We start from the raw sequence: 22,875 nt of genomic DNA, 5'->3' as shown, positions 1-22,875 counted from the left end.
AAAAAGCCAGTGGGTACTCTCTGAACCTTACAGGTTGACCGCTGGGATTTAGCTATGTTGGTGGTGTCTATGGTTGGTGATGTCTGCCCTGGCTGAAGACTAGGAGAGTCAGCTTCCCTCAGCTTAACCAAGACCCAGAGCTTCGGAAACACAATCAACACTCGTGATAGGTCTGGCCAATTAAACTTCAGGAAAGATCTACTTAAAGATTTTAGCCAAATGAAAGAGAAAAATGGATAAATATAGGAATAAAATGGGGCTACAGAGATGGTCACCGGTTAAGAACATTTGCTGCTCTTGCAGAGAGCCTGAGTTAAGTTCCCAGCTCCCACGTCAGTTGGCTTACAATTGCCTGTAACTCCAGCTCCAGGGGATCCAATGCCTTCCCCTGGCCACTGTGAGTTCTGCATTCACATGCACATACCCACATATAGATATCCACACATGTGCATACTTTTAAAAAATATTGAAAAAAGAAATAAATGGGCTGGGTAAGAGTGTTTGCTGCTCTATCAGGATCCCAGCACCCATGTGGGTGACTCATAAATGCCTTAACTCCAGACCTAAGACACCTAACAAGCCTTCTGGCCTCCATGGAGTTCTCTCTCTCTCTCTCTCTCTCTCTCTCTCTCTCTCTCTCTCTCTCTCTCTCTCACTCACTCACACACACACACACACACACACACACACACACACACACATCTTTAAATCTTTATAAATAGACTACTGTGTGACTAACTGTCTCATCCAGGCCCTAGCTACCTGTCAGTCACCACTGCTGTTTAAATTTCTAGGGTCGCCACTGCTCATGCTGAGTGAAATCCAGTAGTCCCTTGTGAGCTGTTCAGGTTCAGCGCCTTTAACTTTGTCCCGAGAAACCAGAGCATGGTGAAGACCACAGACAATGACTGACCATTTGGATAAAGCCTTCTAGTGCTGAACCAGAAACTGAGTCACCTTCTGCCAGTCACCTTCTGCATCCTTGTGAGCCGAGTGAATCATGACTACATCCTGTGAATGTTCTAGCATGAGATTGAGGCCAGTAGGGCAGACTTGTGTCCACGCCTGTTCCAGATCAGATGAGGTGGCTAAGGTGTCCTCTCTCAGGTGGAAATCCAGGAGTGAGGTACCTCAGGCTGGGAAATAGTTGGGGGGCTTTGGGCTCTGTTTCCCACGGAATTATGCCCATCTCCAGGAGTCTTAACCCCCGGCGCCTCTGAATGTGACCTTATTTGGAAGTGGGTTGAGGCAGATGTCATAAGTCAAGATGAAGTCATGCTGGGTGGGGAGGAATCTTTATAAAAAGGGGAAGCTGGAACATGGACACAGAGGGAGAATGCCTTGACCATGAAGGCAGAGATGGGGTGAGGCTTCTGTACAAGCAAAGCTATGCCAAGTATTGCCAGCAGAGGCCTGGGACAGACCCTTCCAGAGAGAGAATTATGCCACAGACACCCGCTGTCAGGCTTCTAGTCTCTGTAACAAGGGCTTTCTGTTGTTTAGGGTGTCCCCACACCCCAGTCCAAAGTCATTTGTTAGAGAACAACAGGAAGGTCCTGGGGATGAGGACGGGTGGAGGAGGGGAAGAGTTCTGGCCTCCTTTGAGCCTAGGTGACCTAAGTCTCAGGGGCCTGCTTGGATGGAAATGAGCAGGTGTGTCTGGTTTCTTACCTGGATGTCTGGGCGTGGGGACCACTTTGTCCCCCATCTCTCCCCCATCTCTCCCCCATCTCTCCCCCATCTCCCCCATCTCCCCATTCCCTCCCCATCTCTCCCCCATCTCTCCCCCATCTCCCCATCTCCCCACCTCTCCCCCATCTCCCCATCTCTCCCCATTTCCCCACCTCTCCCCATCTCATCTCTCCCCATCTCTCCCCATCTCCCCACCTCTCCCCCATCTCCCCATCCCTCCCCCATCTCTCCCCATCTCTCTCCCATCTCCCCCCATCTCCCCCATCTTTCCCCCATCCCCCATCTCTCCCCCATCTCTCCCCCATCTCCCCCATCTCCCCATTCCCTCCCCCATCTCCCCATCTCTCCCCCATCCCCCCATCTCTCCCCATCTCTCCCCCATCCCCCATCTTTCCCCCATCCCCCCATCTCTCCCCCATCTCTCCCCCATCTCCCCCACCTCTCCCCCATCTCCCTCATCTCCCCATCTCTCCTGCCTCTTTTGATTCATGGTCTCATGTACCTCAGGATGACTTAGAACCCCTATCCTTGTGCTTCCCTCTTGAGTCAGCTGTGAAATGTCAGGTCTCAAATTCACCCACCATCCTCATGATTTTTTAAATAACAACATTTACTTTATTCATTCTCATTTTAAGTTTTTTTTGAGACAAAGACTCATGTAGTGCAGGGTGGACTGAATCTCACTATGGAATCAAGGAGGACCCCGGACTCTTGACTGGCCCGCCTCTGCCTCCCAAGTGCTAACATGACAGACATGTATGGCAGACATGTATGCCTCCAAGCCTGGGGTTACAGGCATGCAGCGCAGGGGTTGAATCCACAGCTTTGTGCATGGCAAGCACTCTACCAGCTAGGCTACATGTGCAACCCATGCTGCGACCTCTTTACTTCTCTCTCGACGTGCTTTGACCAAGTGGTCTTGGGCTATGGCTCTAAGTGATCTGAAGCCAAATTATGTGTCACCAGGTCCCATGTAGCTACTGCAGCTTCTTCCCCAATTCCTCGGGATGGCCAGAAAAAAAATCTATTTTTTCCATTGTCAGCTGTGAAGTATCAGGTCTCAAATTCTCCCACCATCCTCACGATTTTTAAAATAACAACATTTACTTAATTCATTCTCATTTTAAGTTTTTTTTGAAATAAAGACTCATGTAGTGCAGGGTGGACTGAATCTCACTACGGAACCAAGGAGGACCCTGGACTCGATCATCCCGCCTCTGCCTCCCAAGTGCTAACATGACAGACATGTATGACAGACATGTATGCCTCCCTGCCTGCGTTATGTGATGCTAGGGATTAAGTGTCTAATCTCACAAGTGCTGTGTAAGCACCCGACTGAGCTATATCCCGAGTCAATCTTTTTTTCTCATTATGAAAGACAAATTAGAAAATAAAGGATTGAAGTTAAAATGAGGCAAGCAGATGTGGCTGTTAAGAGAGTGGGTCTGGCTGGACGGTGGTGGTGCACGCCTTTAATCCCAGCACTCGGGAGGCAGAGCCAGGCGGATCTCTGTGAGTTCCAGCCCAGCCTGGTCTACAGAGCGAGATCCAGGAAAGGCACAAAGCTACACAGAGAAACCCTGTCTCGAAAAATCAAAACCAAAAAAAAAAAAAAAAAAAAAAGAGAGAGAGAGAGACAGACAGAGAGACAGAGAGGGGTCTGAAACCAGATTGGTCCACTTCAAGCTGTTTAACCTTGTTTTGCCTTAGTTTCCTCATCTGTACAATGGACATATTTTTCACTGAGTTATTGTAGGAATTAATTTAAATGAATGAATATGTGAAAATTATTTACATAATTGCCTGGTACATGGTAATTACTATGCCAGTCTGAATTACTACTATTAATAAAATGTCCAAATGTGGTGGCATCTCAGCACTTGAGAGGTGGAAGCAGGTAGATCTTGAGTTTGATGCCACTCTGGGCTACAGAGGGGGACCCTGTGCATTAGTCACTTTTCCTGTGGCTGTGACAAACTACCTCACCAAGAGAGATTCAGGAGGGAAGGGTTTATTGCGAGCCCAGTCCATCAGGGCAGGGAGTGCATGATGACAGAAGTGTTCAGTAGCTGCTTACATTGTGGCTGCAGCAGGAAGCAGAGAGAGAGAGAGAGAGAGAGAGAGAGAGAGAGAGAGAGAGAGAGAGAGAGAGAGAAAGCAGGTGCTCAGTTTACTTTTTCCTTTCTGTCTTTTTTTTCTTTCTTTCTTTTTTTTTTTGTTTTTTTTTTTTTTTTTGGTTTTTTTGTTTTTTTTGAGACAGACTTTCTCTGTGTAGCTTTGGAGCCTATCCTGGAACTCACTCTGTAGACCAGGCTGGCCTTGAACTCACAGAGATCCGCCCGGCTCTGCCTCCTGAGTGCTGGAATTAAATGCGTGCACCACCACCACCCGGCTTACTTTTTTCTTTTTCTTCAGTCCACATCTTAGCCCATGGTGCTTCCCCATTCAGGGCCAATCTCCCCTGTTCGCTGGATCTAGAAATTCCCTCACAGACACGCCCAGGAGTCTATCTCCTAGGTAATTCTAAGTGCTCTTAAGTTGGCAATCAAGATGAACTCTCTCTCTGAGAGAGAAAGCAAGAGAGGATGCCTCTCCAACTCCCCGACCCCCACCCCGCCTCTGCCCTTGTCAGCAATTTGTTGTCCTGTTCTCGTGATGTCATAGCTCAGGTAGGGGAGCCAGATCTGGGGATGTAGCTCAGTGGTAGAATACTTGCCTAGCATGGGCAAGGCCCTGAGTTCAATCCCCACCACCATAAAATTAAGATAACTTATACAGGAATAAAAGACAGGCATGTGCAAGACTGGGTTGCAGCCAGGAAGCAGTGGTTACCCTAAGTATTAAGATACCTCTTCGCGGGGTCTGCCCAGCTTATAGTCACTCGCCTCCAGAGGATAGTCAGCACAGTGTAGCTCAGACACCGGCTGGAGTGGGCATTTGCTCCAAGCAGGGCCAAGCAAATCCTTCCCTTGGAACTGGGCCACAAGTACCCTAGGTCAGTTTGAACTCCTCTGTAGAATGCCAAGGACACATTTCAGGGAAGGCCAGTCTGACAGGGAGACAGACAGAAGGAAGGCCCCAGGATCTTTGGTTCTGGCCACTGAGGTTCTGTGAGACACCTCAGCACTTTGTAAACCATGCCTTCCCTTTGTTAAAGCTGCTCTGATTGGTTTCTGTTGTACTGAATGCCACCACCTCTCCTTGGTTCTGGACATTCCCCTGGATCCAGAGGCAAAGCTCCCCGGAGCTACAAGAAAATGTTCACTCTTTTCCCTCTCGCCAGGCATGTGGGGACAGCTCCGAGTTCATGAAGGTGAAGGAGAACAGAGATTGAGCCCCACACACATTTGTTAAGCACTGACTTCCACCTAAGCCTTGTTCTGAGCTCTTACCCACATTGTCTCTTGTCAGGAGAGCCTGGTTCCAGAGACACGAAAAGATTGGTTGGTGCTATCCAGCTGTCCAGGAGAGAGAACTAGGCTTCACTCCCTTCCAAAGTACTTGCTCTCCAGGTCTCTTGGATGGACTCCCTCCACTCTCTTGAATACCTAAGCTTTTTCCTAAAGTAGCCCAGGCTGGCCTCAAATTTCCTGTATAGTTGAGGTTGATCTTGAACTCCTGACCCACCTGCATTCACTTCCTGAGTGCTTAGATTATAGACATGCGTTTCTACACCAGGCTTACAAATACTTGGAAATCAAACCTACAGCTTCATGCATGGTAGACAAACCAACTGAGTGATATCTCCTGCCTCAGCCGCTGCTGAGTCTTTTTCTTCTTCTTCTTCTTCTTCTTCTTCTTCTTCTTCTTCTTCTTCTTCTTCTTCTTCCTCTTCCTCCTACTCCTGCTCCTCCTCTTCCTCCCCCTCCTCCTCCTTCTTCATTTGTTTTTCGAGACAGGGTTTCTCTTTGTAGCTCTGGCTATCCTGGAATTCGATTTGTAGACTAGGTTGGTCTTGAACTCAGAGATCCACCTGCCTCTGCCTCCTGAGTGCTCAATTCTCCCGAGTGCTCCACCACCACGCCATGCCTCAGCTTCTTCACATGCAGAATGAATTAGTGTTGTTACCCTTGCTCATCTGAGGACTGTTTGGAGGGGGTCAATGAAGGAGTTGGGGGTGAGTGTGGAAGAACGTGATACTCTCAAGACACACATCACAGCCCTTAAGCCTTCCTTTCCTTGCTATTTAGCGACTGACTCAGAGCCGAGGGAGATGGAAAGAAAGGAGGTCACACGTAAATTGGTCAATTTGAGCAGCGTCATAGAGAAGGCTGGTGTGGGAGAGAGATGCAATTAATATGACACACACACAGGTTTTGCTTTCTCCTTTCTTTTTTTGGGGGAGGGTATTGTTGTTGTTATTTTTGTTTTTCGAGACAGGGGGTTTCTTTGTTTTACAGCCCTGGCTGTTCTGTAGACTAGACTGCTTCGAACTCACAAAGATCTGCCGGCCTCTGACTCCTGAGTGCTGAGATTAAAGGCATGTGCCACCACATCCTGGCCAGGTTTTTCTTTAAAAAAATCAAATAAAAGATCCATGATTTTCTACTCTGTGGCTGGGCCAGGTAGTCAGTCACTTGCCAGAATCAGCCATGCTTAGGACTAGAGAGATGGTTCAGTAGTTAAGAGCATTGGCTGCTCTCCCAGAGGACCTGGGTTCAATTCCCAGCACTCACATGGCAGCTCACAACTGTCTAACTCCAGGGAATCCAAAACACCAATGCACACGAAATACAAGTAAATAAATAATTTTTAAAAAAAAGTAAGAAAGAATCACCAGGCATTGTGGTTCATGCCATTAATCCCAGCACTCAGGGCAGAGGCAGGTGGATCTCTGTGAGTTCCAGGACAGCCTGGTGTGCGTAGTGAGTTCCATGATGGCCAGAGCTACATAGTGAGGCCTTGTCTCAAAAAAAACAAAAACAAAATAACAACAACAACAACAAAAAACCAGTGTCTGATGTTTGTACTCTGTGTTCATGAAATACCTGATGGGTTAAGAAAATAGAGTAAAGGCAAGGAAAAGAAACAGGAGGGAGAGAGAGATGAAAAAGGAAGGAGGGAGAGAGAAGGAGGGATTCTTATCTATGAACAGACTAGCCAGCACAGGAGGACCTGACAGCACAGGAACCGACAGGATCTATCTCCAGCACTGTGCTGAGCCAAAGAGGATGTGGCCATTGGTTCTGTCTACACAGGACCTCTGAGAAACGGGGATCCCTCCTTTAGTGATGGACGGTAGATCAGGGATTGCTTGGGTCAGCTGCACAGGGGCAGAGAAACTTCCCTGGGGGTGTGGGGTGCCCCATATCTGTATTTCAAGTGAGGTCAAGGCCACACGGCTGAGGAGTCACCCAAACTTAGCCTGGTCTTTCACATGAGTGTGGTTTGCTGCATGTACAGCTGTGCTTCAAGGGCTGAAGGTGCCAAGCCCTGGGTTCAATCCACAGTGTCGAGAGCAAGACAAGCAAAACACTTCAGTGTGTGTGTGCACACACACGCGCATGCACGCGCGCACGCACGTGTGAGTGCACATAAGTGCAGATGCCCTCAGAGATCAGAGGCATCAGATCCCCCTGGAGCTGGAGTCGCAGGCAGTTGTGAGCCGCGGATGTGGATTCTGGGATTGGAACGCAGATCCTCTACATGCTCTTGACCCCTGAACAGTCTCTCCAGTCCCTCTATTTTCTATTTTAATCCTTCCTCTTTGGAGAATGCAATCTCACTATGGAGCACACACTAGCCTTGTTCTTAAAATTCTCCCACCTCAGCCTCCAAAGGTCTGGGATTATAGGTATGTGCCACCAAGCCTGACTGAGTAACATTGATTTAAGAGGAGGAAAACCACACAACACCCTGTAGCTGGTTATGCTGTCACATTCCTGTAATCTCAGCATGAAGGAGGTTGAGGCAGGAGTATTAGTGCTAATTTGAGGACATCCTAGGGTACATAGTGAGTTCAAGGACAGCCTTGGTTATATACGGAGACCTTATCTCAAACCAACTAACATTAGAGCCAAACAAATACTAAGATGTGTGTGTGTGTGTGTGTGTGTGTGTACCAGCCAATTTAGTGATTGTACGAAATGTGAATTCCAAAGCAGCCCTCGGCCCTCCGCAGTGCTTTTTCTTTAAGTCCGCAGACGTCATCCTATGGTGCATTGAGAGGGGAAGGGAATGGTACTTCATGTTCTCTCCTTGGCCTCTTGGTCCCCTGAAACCTGAGAAGGTGGGGAGGGACACAGTAGAGTCAACATTCAGTTCACAGTCACGGTCACAGGTCGATACATATGGAATCACGCTCCCACCTCTTCCTGTCCTCGAGGTCCACTAACGTCGCCTTGAAAATGACAAGAGCCTCCCAGCAGCCCGGAAGGAGCAGGGAGGAGGAGATCCAGGCTCCAGGAAGCAAAGGACCTCCTCTATATCGAGAAGTAAATAGGTGCGTTTTATTATCTGATTAAATTAAATGCCATGGGCACGCAGTGTATGTTCTGTTAAGTGGGTGTCTGATGCTTGTGAGAAGCGAGGTTCTGGAATGCTCTGCAAGCTGATGCAATTTCAATGAGAGCCTTTTCATACTAAGCTTCCAGAGAATTCTACCAAACCCAGAGCACCATGGATAGCTGGAACCATTTTGGGACATACATTTCATTGCTTACATTCAGTGTCTGATCTTTGTTATGCACGTGGCTTGTTGCTATTAAGCAGGCACCCAAACCATGACCTCATTCATGCTGCACATTACAGCATCCTATGGGTTCCCGCATTCGATGGTTGTCAGATAATGGCTGTGAAGACATTTGCTCCCAGCTCCTCTGCGTGACTTCCTCTATGAGGAAGTTACCACGGTGTGAGTATAAATCCTGTAGCCTGTGACCCACGAAATGGCTGAACAGAAGGCTGGCACAGGGGCGGCCACCACAGACTGAGAGGAAAGGGAACATTTTCCTCTAAACCAGGAGTGATTTTTGCCCCCATGCCCATCAGGTGACATTTAGAAATGTCCGGAGATCTTTTTATTTGTCACAACTTGGGGGTGCTGGTAGTACGCAAGAGGTGGAGGCCACGGGTGCAGTGGAACAGGGCAGCTGCCTACCTGTCACAAAGAAAGATCTGTCCCAAATGTTCAGAGTGATCAGAATCTGCACTATCCCCACAGAGATTCAGAGAACCAAGTTAGGTGACAACTTAGGGTGTTCTAAGAGCTGTGTCAGTATGGCAGAGGTGAAGGGGTGTGTGAGATGATACACTGAGTGAAGCACTTGCCACCAAGCTTGATGGCCTGAGTTTGAGCTCCAGAACCCACATGGTAGCATGTATATGTCCACATACGTACACAAATAAATAAGTGTAAAAACAATAAGGGATGAGAGATAACTAATTCTTATTGAAAATGCCATGGACGTGATGTGGGGTCCTATGGGGCTTCTGCAACCCGGGAGGGAGGTGCTGTGACCACCCCACTTGGTGGTCCATCAACCAAGGACGCTCAGAGCAGAATCCAGGAAGGGCAAGGGTTTGTTTTCTTTTTGAAGACGCCTTTCAAGGGATGGCCCTTTGGATCTGGTTGGCCTCCTCACGTAACTGTGAACTTGATGGGGGCAGCGTGATGAGTTACCTTTATGATACCTGACAAAGCCACTGGCATTCAAGTGAGCTATAAGAAATAAGTGTCGCCGGGCGGTGGTGGCGCACGCCTTTAATCCCAGCACTCGGGAGGCAGAGCCAGGCGGATCTCTGTGAGTTCGAGGCCAGCCTGGGCTACCAAGTGAGTTCCAGGAAAAGGCGCAAAGCTACACAGAGAAACCCTGTCTCGAAAAACAAAAACAAAAACAAAAACAAAAAAAAAAAACAAAAAAAAAAAACAAAAAAAAAAAAAAAAAAAAAAAAGAAAGAAATAAGTGTCTAGGGATAGGCACATAGCTCAGGTGGTAAAGCGCTTGCCTAGCATTCATGAAGCCCCAGGTTTGATTCGCAATGTCATGTAAAGCCAGCATGGTGACACATACCTGTAATCCCAGCACTTGGGAGGCAGAGAAAGGATCAGCAATTCAAAATCACCCTCAACTACTCAACAAGTTTGAGGCTAGGCTAGGAAATGAGACCTTGTCTCAAAAAGCAAAACCCAACAAGAATAGGAATCTAATAAAATCAAATGAATGAATGAATGAATGAATGAATGGAGGCCAACCTGACACAGTGGTGTCAGGTTGATGGATATTAGAAGAAGTGGATGTATTAGAAGATGGATGAAGCAATGATAGACCCACCTATCCCACAGAGAACTCCTGGACACTTGCTTTATGCCAGGCTCTAAAGAGGTGCGCAACCATGAACTAGGCTGACCTCAGCTAGCTCATGTGGGTTGACCATTCACTCTGCAGGAACTTTATAAGCTGGTTGTCAAGCAGCTATTTAAAAAGATTATGTAGGGGACTGGAGTGAGGGATCAGCAGTTAGAACACTTGCTGCTCTTCCAGAGGAGGACCTGAGTTTGATTCCCAGCGTTCACATGGTATCTTGCAACTGTCTGTAACTACAGTCTAAAGGGATCACAACCCTCACCTGGACTTCATGGGTAGTACATGAATGTGGTGCACAGACACACATGCCCGAGAAACACCCATACAGACACTAAATGAATAAATAATTTTAAAAAAAGATTATGTTAGGGTTATTAAGATGTATCAGTGCTTGCTGCCAAGCCTGATGACCTGAGTCACCTCCCAGAATCCACATAATGAAAGGAGAAAAATGTCTCCAACAAGTCACCCTCTGACCTCTATAGGGCACCATAGCACACATGCATCCACACGTCATGTAACCCCCCTCAAATACATGTAATAAAAGATTATGTTCTATAAATCAATAATTAATGCTATATTCTTTTTAGATATATTCTTAGTCTTAAAATTATGTATATGCATGTGTGTCTGTGGGGGTGGGAGGGCTATGTGCATGTTGATGCAGTTACCTTCAGAGACCAGAGGCATTAGAGATCTTTGAAGCTGGAGTTATAGTTGGTTGTGGACCTTCTGGTGTGGGTGCTGGGAATGGAATCTCATCCTCAGCAAGAGCAGTATGTGCTCTTAACTGCCAAGCCATTCCTGCAGCCCCAAATGTTATATTTGTTCCTATTAGCTGGGATTCGAGACCTGTACCATCGTCCCTGGCTCTGGGGTTCATCTCTCCTGAACTTCCTGTTCAGCAATGAACTCAATAGCTCATAATGAGTCTCAGTGGGAGTATTTACACCAGGGGAGTTGGCAAGCTGTGAGCCAGGGCTTTCTTTTATTTCAGCAAGCTGACTTGTTTGAACAGGTACCACTGGATGCAAAGGTGAGCCTCTCCAGAAGGAACCCTGCCTGCCTGGTCTGCATCAGGATTTACATGTCATTTCACGAACTATGCAAAGGCCAAGCAGGGATTGACACTGGACCTGACCCTGAGCTGCATGTGCCCTTGCCTAGCTGGGACTTTACCACTTCAGCACAGTCTTTAGTAGAGTGGAGGATGCGCACACTTCTGTTCCTTCTCTTATCTGTACAGCTCTCACATTCAGCACTGGAAGGGAGACTCTCAGGGTGTCTGTCCTGTCTAAGGAGAGTCTGGAATCTTATGGTACCGAGGACAACTTGGACATATGTTCTTCAGCGCAAAGTCAATGGGCCTGTGTCTCCTAGGGAGGCCTAGACCTCCTGGGATGGGGCTTCTGAGGCCATCTAAGGGTTAAACTCAGATTCAATTCTAGGACAGGAACCTGGGAGACAGTGGGGCAGGGACTCAATCGTGCTGTACGTGTCCCAGTCTAGGAGTCCCAGGACTCTACCATTATAGACTGGATATCTAATGCCATCTCATATGGCAACTTCTGAGTCAGCCCTGTGTCTGACACTTTTCCACAGCCAGGGAATGTGTGACCCTGAAGCAGTCATTGTCTTGTCCTTCCTTCTCCCCTTCCTTTTCTATTTTTTTTAAATTATTTTTGAGGCAGGGTCTCATATAATTCAAGTCATGCTGGAACTCACTGTATAGCCAAGGATGACCTAGAAGCCAAGATGGTCCTCCTGCTTCCGCCTCCCAAGAGCTAGGATTACAGGCATCGGCTCCCACGTTTGGCTTTCTTGCAGTGCCTTGAGCCTCTGTTTCACTGATTCCAACCTAAAGCCAAGGGGTAGTATTACCAAAAGATCAAAAGATGGCAGCGATCGGATTCAGAGTTTTCTGAGTGCCATCTCGCAAACAAAAAAGGCTATTTGTCGGGTCTCCTAGCACTCCCGGAGGAGTGAGCAAGAAGTGGAAATGGAGGTCAAGTCAATCCTGAGTTTAGCTTTGGTTTTTCTTTTTCTTTTCTTTCTTTATTTTATGATATATATATATATATATATATATATATATATATATATATATGTATGTATGTATTTTGCCTGTATATATGTCTTTACACCATATATAATGCCTGGAGTCCTTGGAGGCCAGAAGAGGGAGTCCAGTACTCTGGAACTGGAGTTACAGACGGCTGTGAGCTTTCAGGTGGGAGCGGGGAACTGAACCCAGGTTCTCTGCAAGAATAGGAAGTTCTCTTAACTGCTGATCGCTATCTCTATTCTCTCCCTGCCTCATGTAGCCCGGGCTGGCCTTGAACATCTTATGTGGACAAGGCTAGCCTTGATTTCTGATCCTGCTGCCTCCACTTCTCATAGGATTATAGACATCCACCACCATGTCTAGATTATGTGGTGCTGGGGATGGACCTAGGGCCCAGGTGTAAGCCAGGTACACACTCCGGTCTGAGCTATAGGCCCAGTACTCGGTCTTAGGTTGGAATCTTGGCTGGATCTCTCTAGTTCATTAACTGACTCACTCTGAGCCTTGACTCCCTCTCTCTAAAGATGATGGCCTTCTGGGCTGGCTGGGAGAACAAACCGAAACCAAACAGAATCTGCCACTGGGCACTGACTGCTGCTGTCATGACATTTCTGCTTAATGTTTAAGGCATCAACCCAGTGACTGCACTGAGTATGGCCATACTAAATCCAGCTTAGTCACCTTTCTGCTGGAGCCCGGGACCCCGAAGGAGTAGAGGAAGTGTACAGATGTCCCAGACACACAGAACAGCCCTGCCTAGGCATATTACCCCACCTCGTGGGGTAATTGGACCACCTTGCCTTCTTTCTGAGTGCCCTGGACAGCCTCTTTACTGGCCTTCTCACAGCCAGGCTATGCGGCTGCTACCTTCAGCCACACCATGCTGTAGCCACTGACCTTTTGAAAATGCCACATACAAGTCATTCTGTGCCTAGTTCAGGAGATCACTCTCCGCCACTCCAGTTCCTGCACTTGGATTTCAGGATACTGGCCACTCACCTCTCAGGCCTCTGCCTTGCCCTACTCTGCATCCAGACAAACGGCTACAGTTTTCTGAATATGCCAAACAGCCGTCTGCCTCTTTGCCTTCTTATGGGCCATTCATCTTCCTTGGAGTATCTGTCCCCTTATCTGATTCCTTTTTTTGAAGAAAATTCATTTTATTTTCAATTATGTGTATGTGTGTATGTGTGTATGTGTGTATGTGCGTGTGCGTGTGCTTGTGTGTGTGTGTGTGTGTGTGTGTGTGTGTGTGTGTGTGTGTGTGTTTGGTGTTGTGCACACAAGTGCAGGTGATCTCAGAGTCCAGTAGAGGGCATTGGATCACCAAAAGTCAGAGTTAAGGATGGTTTTGAGCTGCCTAATGTGGGTTCAGGGAACTAAACTCAGGTCTTCTGCAAGAGCAGAAAGCAGTCTTCTTCTTCTTCTTCTTCTCTCTCTCTCTCTTTCTTTTTTTTCTTCAAGGCAGGGTTTCTCTGTATAGCTTTGGCACCTTTCTTGGAACTCACTTTGTAGACCAGGCTGGCCTCGAACTCACAGAGGTCCGCCTGGCTCTGCCTCCTGAGTGCTGGGATTAAAGGCGTGCACCACCACCGCCCGGCTCCAGAAAGCATTCTTAACTATTGAACACCTCTCCGGTGTCTTCATGTGATTTGCAAGGCCTCTTGGAGCAGGGACACATGTTATGCTTACCCTACCCACCTGGGTCAGGTACTCCTTCTCTTTCACCTAGCCCCAAGCACAACATGCCCCGTCTGTTTTTGGCACTTCTCCTGGGCTCCAGGACTAGCTCCTCGACTAGCTGGGGGGCCTTGATGGGCCTTTCAAGGGCTCTGCATCTTTATTGGCAGGAGTGCATGCTGAGAGCATCCTTGCAGAGCTTAGGACTGACAGTAACAGCTACTAATAACCCAACACCTGGCCTAGGCCCACAGAGAGCAAGAGCTAAACAAAGGTTTGCATGAACCTAACCCCACCCCTAAACAGGCTGAAGGGGTTTTGACCACCACCATCCTCCACACCTGTATTTCTATCAGGGGGTGGGAACAAAGGACTTTCCTTTATTGCCCAATGGTTTCTACAAGCCTGTTGAAGTTTGGCACTCAAGTGAGATGCCAGCAAATTGTGGGGAGGTAATGAATGTCCAGTTTCCAACCTAACAGTGTCTGCCATGGGGCACAGAGAACAGTTTTGTCCATCTCCTGCACAGATGGAATAAGACATGTAGCTCAGGCTGGCCTCTAACTTGTGGTCCTCCAGCCTGAGCCTTCCTAAGTGCTGGGCTTATACACTTGTGCTACCACAACTGGCTAAGTGTTTTATTTAGTGAGGGAGGCAGGCTGAGACCAGTCTTCCCCTCTCTGCAGACCTCGATGGCTGTTCTTAAGAGGGGTATGTGTGAGTAGTACCATCTCAAGGATTCTAAGGACTTTCTGTGGCATTCACCGTACAGTTCATCATAGGCTGAACACATGGGACCCTCACTTAACAAGAAGGTAGAGAGTTGCAGTGTGTGTGTGTGTGTGTGTGTGTGTGTGTGTAACATTTGTGTGCATATTCATGAGTGAATGCAGGCATGCGCGTGCCATAGCACTGGTGTAGAGGTCAGAGGACAATCCTAGGTATTAGTTGTTGCTTTCCATCTTGTTTGAGACAGGGTCTCTTGTTTTGCCAGTGAATGCCAAGCTAGCTTGGCCCTTGAACTTCTGGGGGTTTTCTTGACTGTTTCCATTTTGCAGTAGGAGTGCTGGGATTATAGACACATGTTACTGAGCAGCTCGAGTTTGTGAATTCTGGGGATTTGAACTCCGGTCTTCATTCTTTTTTTCTTTCTTTCTTTTTTTTTTTTTTGAGACAGGGTTTCTCTGTGTAGTTTTGGTGCTGTCCTGGATCTTGCTCTGTAGACCAGGCTGGCTTCGAACTCACAGAAATCTGCCTGGCTCTGCCTCTGGAGTACAGGGAATAAAGTGCGCCACCACCGCCCGCGATATTTTCTTTTTAAAGGAATTTAAGTTTTGTTTTGTTTGTTGAGATATATACTCCAGATTGGCCTTGAACTCACAGCCAAAGATGACCTTGAACTAAAATCCTCTTGCCTCCACCTCCCTATTGCTGGGATTACAGGCATATGATACTTTGTGGGATCCAGTCTAGAATTTTATACATGCTAGGCAAACACTACTGGCAACTGAGATACACCCCCAGTGCTACTTAAAAAAAAAATTTTTTTTTGAGACAGGGCCTGCTGTTTTGAAGGGCCTGAAATTTACTATGTAGCTCAAACTGGCCTTAAGCTCACAGCAATCTTCCTGCCTCAGTCCCGTGAGTGCTGGGTTTGTAATGGTGTGCTACCCACCATACATAGTTCTGTGTGTGTGTGTTTTGGGGGCGGGAGGGCGCGACCAATTTCAATTCCAAGAAACTGTCCTATGGCCCAATCTGGCCATCCTTGGGTTAGCAGTTTGAATTGGGGAGGCGGTCTCAGGGTGCAGCGGACAGCACCCCAGCTTTCAGTTCAGCCTTGGACTGGGAAGGGGAAGCACTGGTCTGCATCCTCTCGATCATGGGGCAGACTTTATTTCCCAAGCCCAACCCAGCCCAGGATGGTGGGGTGGCTAGGGGCTCAGGGCTCGGTTGTGCACCCTCGGGGGCGCGGCCCGCGTGACGTCCCCCTGCACACTGCCCACATTCCGGGGCGCGGCGCGGGGACTGTCGAGGCTCGCCCAGCCCTGGCCCCCTCCCCAGAGGCCGCCGCTCCCGTCGGGCCGCGCCCGCCTCCAAGTCCCCGCCCGGGGCCCGGCCCATCCCGGACTCCGCCCGCCCCGGGGAGGCCGAAGCCGCTGTTGCCGCCATTGACGTCAGAGGGCGGGCACATGACCCCGTGGGGACCAATCGCGCGCGCCAGCCTCCCGCAATCTCCCCGGCAGCCGGCGCGGCCCCCGCCCGCAGCACACACTAGCGGACGGACGCGGACACACGCACCGCACAGCGCGCCCGCGCGAGGCCGAGACACGCCCGCGCCCGCCGTCCCCGGCGCCGCCCCCAACCCCCGAGGACCCGATCCTCTCTGCGCCCCGCGATCGCCCGCCGCCAGCGCCGCAGTCGCCAACCCGTTCGCGCCGGCATGCGCCCCAGCAGCTAGAAGGAAGCAGCCCAGGAAGCGCCCCGCGCGCACCCGCCCGCCCCCGCGCGCTCCCGTTCGTCCCCGCGGGGCGCCCCCAGCCCACGCCCCCCCACCTTCCCGGCGGTGGGGGGGTGCGGGCCCTCCGCGGGGGCCCCGCCGGCCCGGCCCCACGCCAGCCGCGATCGCGCGCGCGGCCCCCGCCCCGGCGCGGCCATGGATGTGACGAGCAGCTCGGGCGGCGGCGACCCCCGGCAGATCGAGGAGACCAAGCCGCTGCTAGGGAGCGACGTGTCGGGCCCCGAGGGCACCAAGGTGATGGGCGCCGTGCCTTGCCGCCGGGCCCTGCTGCTGTGCAACGGGATGAGGTACAAGCTGCTGCAGGAGGGCGACATTCAGGTCTGTGTCATCCGGCACCCTCGGACCTTTCTCAGCAAGATCCTCACCTCCAAATTTCTGAGGCGCTGGGAGCCGCACCACCTAACGCTGGCGGACAACAGCTTGGCATCCGCCACGGTGAGTGGCCCTGCGTGGCCGTGGAGCTCCCCAAGCTAGGGTCCCCCGGGACCGAGGCACCCCGGCTGGCTGCCCCCGAGCGCGCGGCCCCCGGGTCTTGGCCTGCGCGCGGAGCTGGGCTGGAACCTCCAGACCTGATCCTCCAATGCAGGCTGGGGAGCCCTTCTTCGTGTCCTGGACACTTAGCCCACCCGGACTGAGTGCTTGGGGACTTTTGCCAGAGCGCCTGCGTTTCCGATGGCTGGGACCCCGGGGTGAACCTTAGACTGGGCCCTAGGGTAGTGGTGTGTTGTTCCGTTTCCGAACCCGTTGCCCATCTGGATTTGAGCTACAGGGGGAAAACAAAACACAGCCCTCTCCTCCATAAAAACCGTAACCCCCCCTCCCAACCCCCCAGCGCCAACAATTTCCAGAAAGCAACTCCTGCGCTTGCTTTGGCTTTCCTTTATTCTTTTTTCTGCCCGGCCTGGCAAGGCAAAACCGGGTGCCTGCCCTTTCTGAAAACCTCTTTCGCACGTTGGGAGGTTGGAGGGGGGAGGGGGTCGAGGTCCAGGACCCGGACCCGCTCAGGCCCTGGGGGTAGTCGAGTTCTCTGGGTAGAACTGGGTAGAACGCTGCCTAGCCTGCCCTTGCGTTGTCTGTGGAGCGTGTGTAAGCATGTTTTGTGGCTGCGTCCTGTTTTGTTAGTTTTTTGCTGTGTGGCCAGGGCCGGGTCAGCTGGATGAGATGGAGAAAGGAGGATCTTACTAGTTGCTTTCGGAAATCGAATCTGCAAATGGTGGCCTTCTTCCTCCTGGGGACAGACAGCTGTGGTGGGGTCGAGGAGGGGGAGTGGGGGCGGTGGGCAGGGCCTAAACAGGATGCTTTGTGTTTTCCAACAAGGGCAGTTTCAAATACAGGCTCTGGCTGGGCCTTAGCTTGGCGCTTGGGGACCCATCTTTGTAGGGGCCCTCTTCTTGTCTAGAATGTACACGTCCCCCCATGGCAGGCTCCATGGTGTTTACTAAACACCATGGGAAAGGGTAGAAGCCACTGCCTGCTCACACCTGTGCCAAGAAAGCCCAGCCAGGAAACAGGGTGTTGCTTACATGCATGCCACAAATGTGTAGCGTGTGTAGACATTTCCTCGGCATCCATGTTCCCTTGGTGGTGTGTCACAAGCTGTGACACATGCTCCTAAGAATGGGAGGGGGAAAAAGTTAGCCTAGACTCCATACTCCTTGAGTCTAGTTCCCCTACCCACCCTTGAGAGCACTGTGGCATATGAGGACTTTTATTCTGAATTTTGGGTCTGATGTGCTTAAAGCACCTTTTTTTTTTTTTTTTTTTTTCCTATGCTCTTCTGGGCATGCTGGTGCAGTAACTGCAGAGTGTACCCAGGAGGATTGAGGGTTGCCGGAGGCGGCCCAGTCTTCTCCCAGATTGGTGGTGTGTGTTCTTAAACCTTCTTTTGAGTCATAGGCCTCGGCCTTGATTTTCATTTGATTGCCCAGTCCTGGGGCTTTCGCGTCCCAGAGGTGGTTGGTAACCTTCCCTGGGCTCTGGAGCCCCCGAGTCTGGTTTTAGCATTATTACCTGCTTGAGTTGAGCTGGGTGGGGGCTGGGGGGTCCTTTATTAGGCTCTGTTCTTTTTCCAGCCATCCTTCCAAATGCAGAGGAGTTTTCAGGGAGGGACAGTAGTTGAGAGGGATAGTGACCTGCTGTAGGAAGGACAGGACATTCCCTGGTCCTCCAGGGCACCGTCATGGTGTGGCTAGCTGATCTTCCTGCTTTGGGAGAGGCAAGCTCTAGAGACAAGAGGGCCTCCTACTTTCCTTGGCTGCTCAAGAGGTCTGTCTGTTTGAGAGAGTCAGAAAGGACTCAGGCCCGCGAGTCTGTAGCAGCCAGGGTCCCTTCTATCCTTGGCCAGCTGCGGTCTGGGGGCTACCTCTGAGGAACACCAGAGTCCTTCGTGTGGCCCTAGGTTATCTGAGGAGCAAGTTGGGTCTTGGCAGAGCCTTGTTCTCTGATAGAAAATAGGGACTAAGGAACCAGGAGGAAGTGTCTCACAGGCTGCCATAATCCTGCCCTTCCTTTTCTTCACCTGGTACGAGGGAATTCCCTTCAGCGGAGCGTTGGCTTTGTGGGGGCGTCAATGGGGGCCTCCAGTGGAGGCCTCTAGTGGAGGTGTGTGGCTCCCCTACCCCCAGGGCCTGTGTGGATGGAGGTGTGGCCACCAGGGCCTGGAGCAGTGGCCTCCAGAACAGAGGTGGGGTTAGGGTTTGCTGCTATGGATCTTGTCCCATGTTGAGATATCAGTGGTGTCCATTCCTTGGCAAGTGGAGGAGCCTCCTCGGGGCTCCCTTAGGCCTGGGCATTATGTAACCTGTCTGCATTTTATAGTGCGGCCCAACCACTCTGTTGAGAAATATTTGCTCAAATGAAACAAAGGTGGATTTGAGTGCAGTTCATTCCCAGAAAACCCTTTGCAGCCACTAGCCCAAGCCTCGAGTTGCCCATGCAGAAGCGTGTCTCGCAGAGCGCTGAAGTGTGTGTTGCTCCTAGGAAGCCCAGTTCAGAAATGTCTGGGGATTATCCTGTTAACTGTGTGGGCTTCAGGAACGGGACCCAGAGTGACTGATCTGGATTCAAACCGGTCAACAAAGAAACCACTCCTTTTTGCCCAAACCATCCACTGAGTCGGCTGTCTACACTGATTCAGTTACCTCCATCGTGAGGGATATAAGAGGCTTGGACCCCAGCTGCACCGGGCTAGGGTATCTCTAAGCCAAGTTTCTGGGGTCTCCTGGTCCCTCCTGGCATGCGTCTCCAGCTGGTGACACACTTAGTGTGGAAATCTCTTGGTTCCCTGGGGAGGGAGACCCAAACAGGAATCTCTGGTGCCATGGGACCTGACACCCCTTCCCTGACCTGGCTGTAAACTTTGCCCTCCGTGGGGTCAGGTCAGGGCTTGCCCTGTGCTGCTGTCTACTAGGCCGGTTACTGATTAAACCCTTGCAGAAGCAACAGCATGCCTGACATAGGCCAGGTTTGATGGGCCTAGAAGACTTTGGATCCTTTGGAACCAGAATGCTCGTCAACAAAGAGGAAGCTCTCCAGCTTCCGTGGGAGGGGTCGTGCGGAGGGGGGTACCTCCTGGGAGGCAGAGGCCGCACCTTCTTGGGGAAGGGCCCTGCCTGCCCACGCCCGCCCGATTCTCTTTCCTCATTTACACTTCCCCATCCCTGGGATCTTTCTGGACTCAGGGTGGCTGCCCACCCCGTGTGTTATAGGTTGAAATCGGCAGCCAGCCCAGGCTTTTGTGGACGTGTTCCTGTTGGGGAGGACAGGAATCCATCTTGCCATTCGTGGCTCGGCTAAATTTGATCACCTGCTAGACCGTGTTTGTCTTTTGTCTACATGTAGTCTTTGTTTCCCCTGCGCTGAAGAAGTACAGAAAGGCACCTTCCCTTTCATTTCATGTCATTGTTGAAAACAAACCAGAGCAAAACAAAAACCAAACAGACGATGACGACGGAGGCCCACGGTTTCAGAATGGTGGGTCTAATCCCCCAGGTCCTTTCTGGGTTTACCGCGCAGGGATTCGGACACCAGGGGACGGGGTAGCCGTCTTTATTCCCGAGCCTCGGTCCTCCAAGGCTGCCTGCCGCTTGCATTGTCTCCGGGAATCTGGTCGGGCGAACAGAAGCCGCCTTCGTTTCTGTCCGGGCCTTTCACCCGCCACCCCTGTAGTGTCTGAGCATCCATCCTATGAACTTGGAATTTGTTTCAGCAAAAGACGTTTCTGAGAGCTACGGTGTAGTCATTTCCTAGCTAAGTGTCACCTCCAGGTGCTGGGATCTTTTCCTTGAGAATTAAACCCTCCAGTCCCCAGGGACCCCATCTATGTACACGCTAATGCCTGTGTGCTAAGGTTTTTCCATTTTGCCATATAGGTCCTTCTTCTGTGTGCCCATTCTTCCCTCCGTTTATGATTCTGGCATTTAGTAAGCACTTTTTTTTTTTTTTTTTGGTTATGTCACAAGTAGATTTTGGAGTGCATCAAATTTGTTTTGTAGATAGTTGTGTGTTCAGAGATGGGGGCAGGGATGGCGCAGGCAGGAGCAAGCATACAGCATTCTCTGTGACCAGGTGGTGTGGCCTGCCTTCCACAGGCTGTAGGAAGTCGGTGCATTTTGAGGAGAGATGCTCTGTGGGGCCACTGGTGCCCTTCCAGGTAATGAGTGTTTTGCTGTGCGGCAATGTACTCTCTCCTACCAGGCCACAAGGGAGGGAGTCTTGTGCTAAGAGTCTGGTTTTGGGGACCCAGGGTGGCTTGTGTATGGTCCTGTTTGCTCACTTGGTAGAGGGAAAGGACTTTCTTGGGGGCATTTTTGTGGGGAAGCACAGGAGCTGAATCATCCCAAAGGCAAAGTGCTCCAGGGTACCCCACCGCTGGCCACCTCCTCCTTGCGCTCTCCAGGGGGACCAGCCTGGTATTTCATCGGAATGGATATTTGAGATGGACTAGTTACGCCTTTGAGTAAAGGATTAAATGAGACAGAGCCGGGCAGCCTAGCCTTCCTTGTCCCCGCCGTGGGGCAGAACAAACTTGGGTTTTACTGTAGTCACGTGCAGCAGGGCTGGAGCCTGAGGTTGCAACTTCCGGGCTGTGTAACTTTGGGCAGCTTGCTTTCCCTGAGGGGCCTTGCTTTGTCTCCACGTGTAGGGTGACAGTTGTGTCTCACTTATTATGGTGACAGTTGAGCTGTTAACACTGGTTCTGGTGAACACCGGGTAGAAGGACGGCTAGCAGAGTCAGAAACGGTTTCTATGGCGAGAGTCCCCTGAGTGAGCCCTGTAGAAATGGAAGGATTATGGGCAGCCGAGATGGCTGAGCACTTAAAGACAAGACACTGCCAAGCCCCACTACCCGAATGCAATCCTTGGGGACCACGTGGTGGAAGGAGAGACTTCCTTAAGCTGCCCTGACCTCCACACACGTGAACATGTCTCCTACTCCCTACACCAAAAAGGATTCATATTCTCTCTCTCTCTCTCTCTCTCTCTTTTTTGTGACAGGGTTTCTCTGTGTAGTCCTGGCGGTCCTGGAACTCACTCTGTAGACCAGGCTGGCCTCGAACTCACAGAGATCCGCCTGTCTCTGCCTCCCGAGTGCTGGGATTAAAGGCGTGTACCACCACTGCCTGGACTAAAAAAAAATTTTTTTAAAGGAAAGATCTTTGCTATTTTTTTTTTTTTTTTTTTTGAGACAGGGTTTCTCTGTGTAGTTTTGGTGCCTGTCCTGGATCTCCCTCTGCAGACCAGGCTGTCCTGGAACTCACAGAGATCCGCCTGGCTTTGTCTCCCGGATGCTGGGATTAAAGGTGTGCGCCACCACTACCCAGCTAGATCTTGGCTATTTAAAAAGAGGTACACAGAGCACTTGGGAAAGTTCGGAGTGTCTGCAGAACCACTGAATATGAGGCAGTGGGCATTTTAGAATTTCTCAAGGGGTACTTAAAAATCCCCAACATATATACTACGTGTGTGTGTGTGTGTGTGTGTGTGTGTGTGTGTGTGTAATTGAATCATCGTGCACTTTACCAAATGTATCCAAAGTGTAGGAAGAGGCTGCAGCCTTACCTCATGCTCCCAGAGTCCTCAGTGGTCCTCTTTCAAGGCAAAACCTATAGCCTGTTTTCTGATCATGAACAAATGGTTCTGCGTTGTTACTACTAGTCCTTGGAGGCTGTTTGGAGTTCACTTTAGATCCACACACGTGTGACTGCCCCGTTCTTTTCTCACTGCTACGTAATTTTCCCATCTTGAAGTGTAGTGTACTAATGTGGTGGGCAGACCAGTTCCTCTGTTGCTGGGCATTTCTTTGTCTCAGTTGTTGGCTGTTATGAACAAGGCACTTCCCATTTTTATAAGCGGAATTGTATCTGTTTTAACAGTTTCAATGTTTGCCTGCTTTCTTGGGGAGTCGGGGGCATGCATCAGTCTGGCAGAAAGTCACCAGGAAGTGGGTTCCCACAGGATCCGTCTGCCAGCCCTACCACCAAGCTGAATGAAGAGAGTGCAAGCTACATTCATCTCCACCCTTAGGACAGGGGTCTGGGCTGCTCCAACTGAGAGCCTTGTTTTTTTTTCTGCCTTCAGACTTCCTGTTTTCCTCAGGATGGAAGCCAGGT

The 22,875-nt window shown here is 50.4% G+C and overlaps 1 protein-coding gene and 1 long non-coding RNA gene across 2 annotated transcripts in view; one reads left to right on the top strand and one right to left on the bottom strand.

Moving 5' to 3' along the window:
- Positions 1 to 16,399: 16,399 nt before the first annotated feature.
- Positions 16,400 to 22,875, top strand: part of Cmip (c-Maf inducing protein) — a 200,549-nt gene continuing 194,073 nt past the window's right edge. Inside the window, exon 1 of the mRNA XM_059263939.1 lies at positions 16,400 to 16,699. Coding sequence (XP_059119922.1) covers positions 16,400 to 16,699 — 300 coding nt within the window. The remainder of the gene's footprint in view (positions 16,700 to 22,875) is intronic.
- LOC131911676 (uncharacterized) lies at positions 17,129 to 17,877 on the bottom strand. The gene is made up of 2 exons (XR_009379422.1): positions 17,788 to 17,877; positions 17,129 to 17,492 (listed from the first exon to the last, which is right to left on the bottom strand). It is a non-coding gene; the product is annotated as an uncharacterized LOC131911676 (long non-coding RNA).

This window comes from Peromyscus eremicus, chromosome 5, assembly GCF_949786415.1.
Source record: "Peromyscus eremicus chromosome 5, PerEre_H2_v1, whole genome shotgun sequence".
Taxonomy (NCBI): Eukaryota; Metazoa; Chordata; class Mammalia; order Rodentia; family Cricetidae; genus Peromyscus; species Peromyscus eremicus.
The sequence above is the reverse complement of the archived record's forward strand: the minus strand, read 5'-3'. Positions and strand labels throughout refer to the sequence as shown.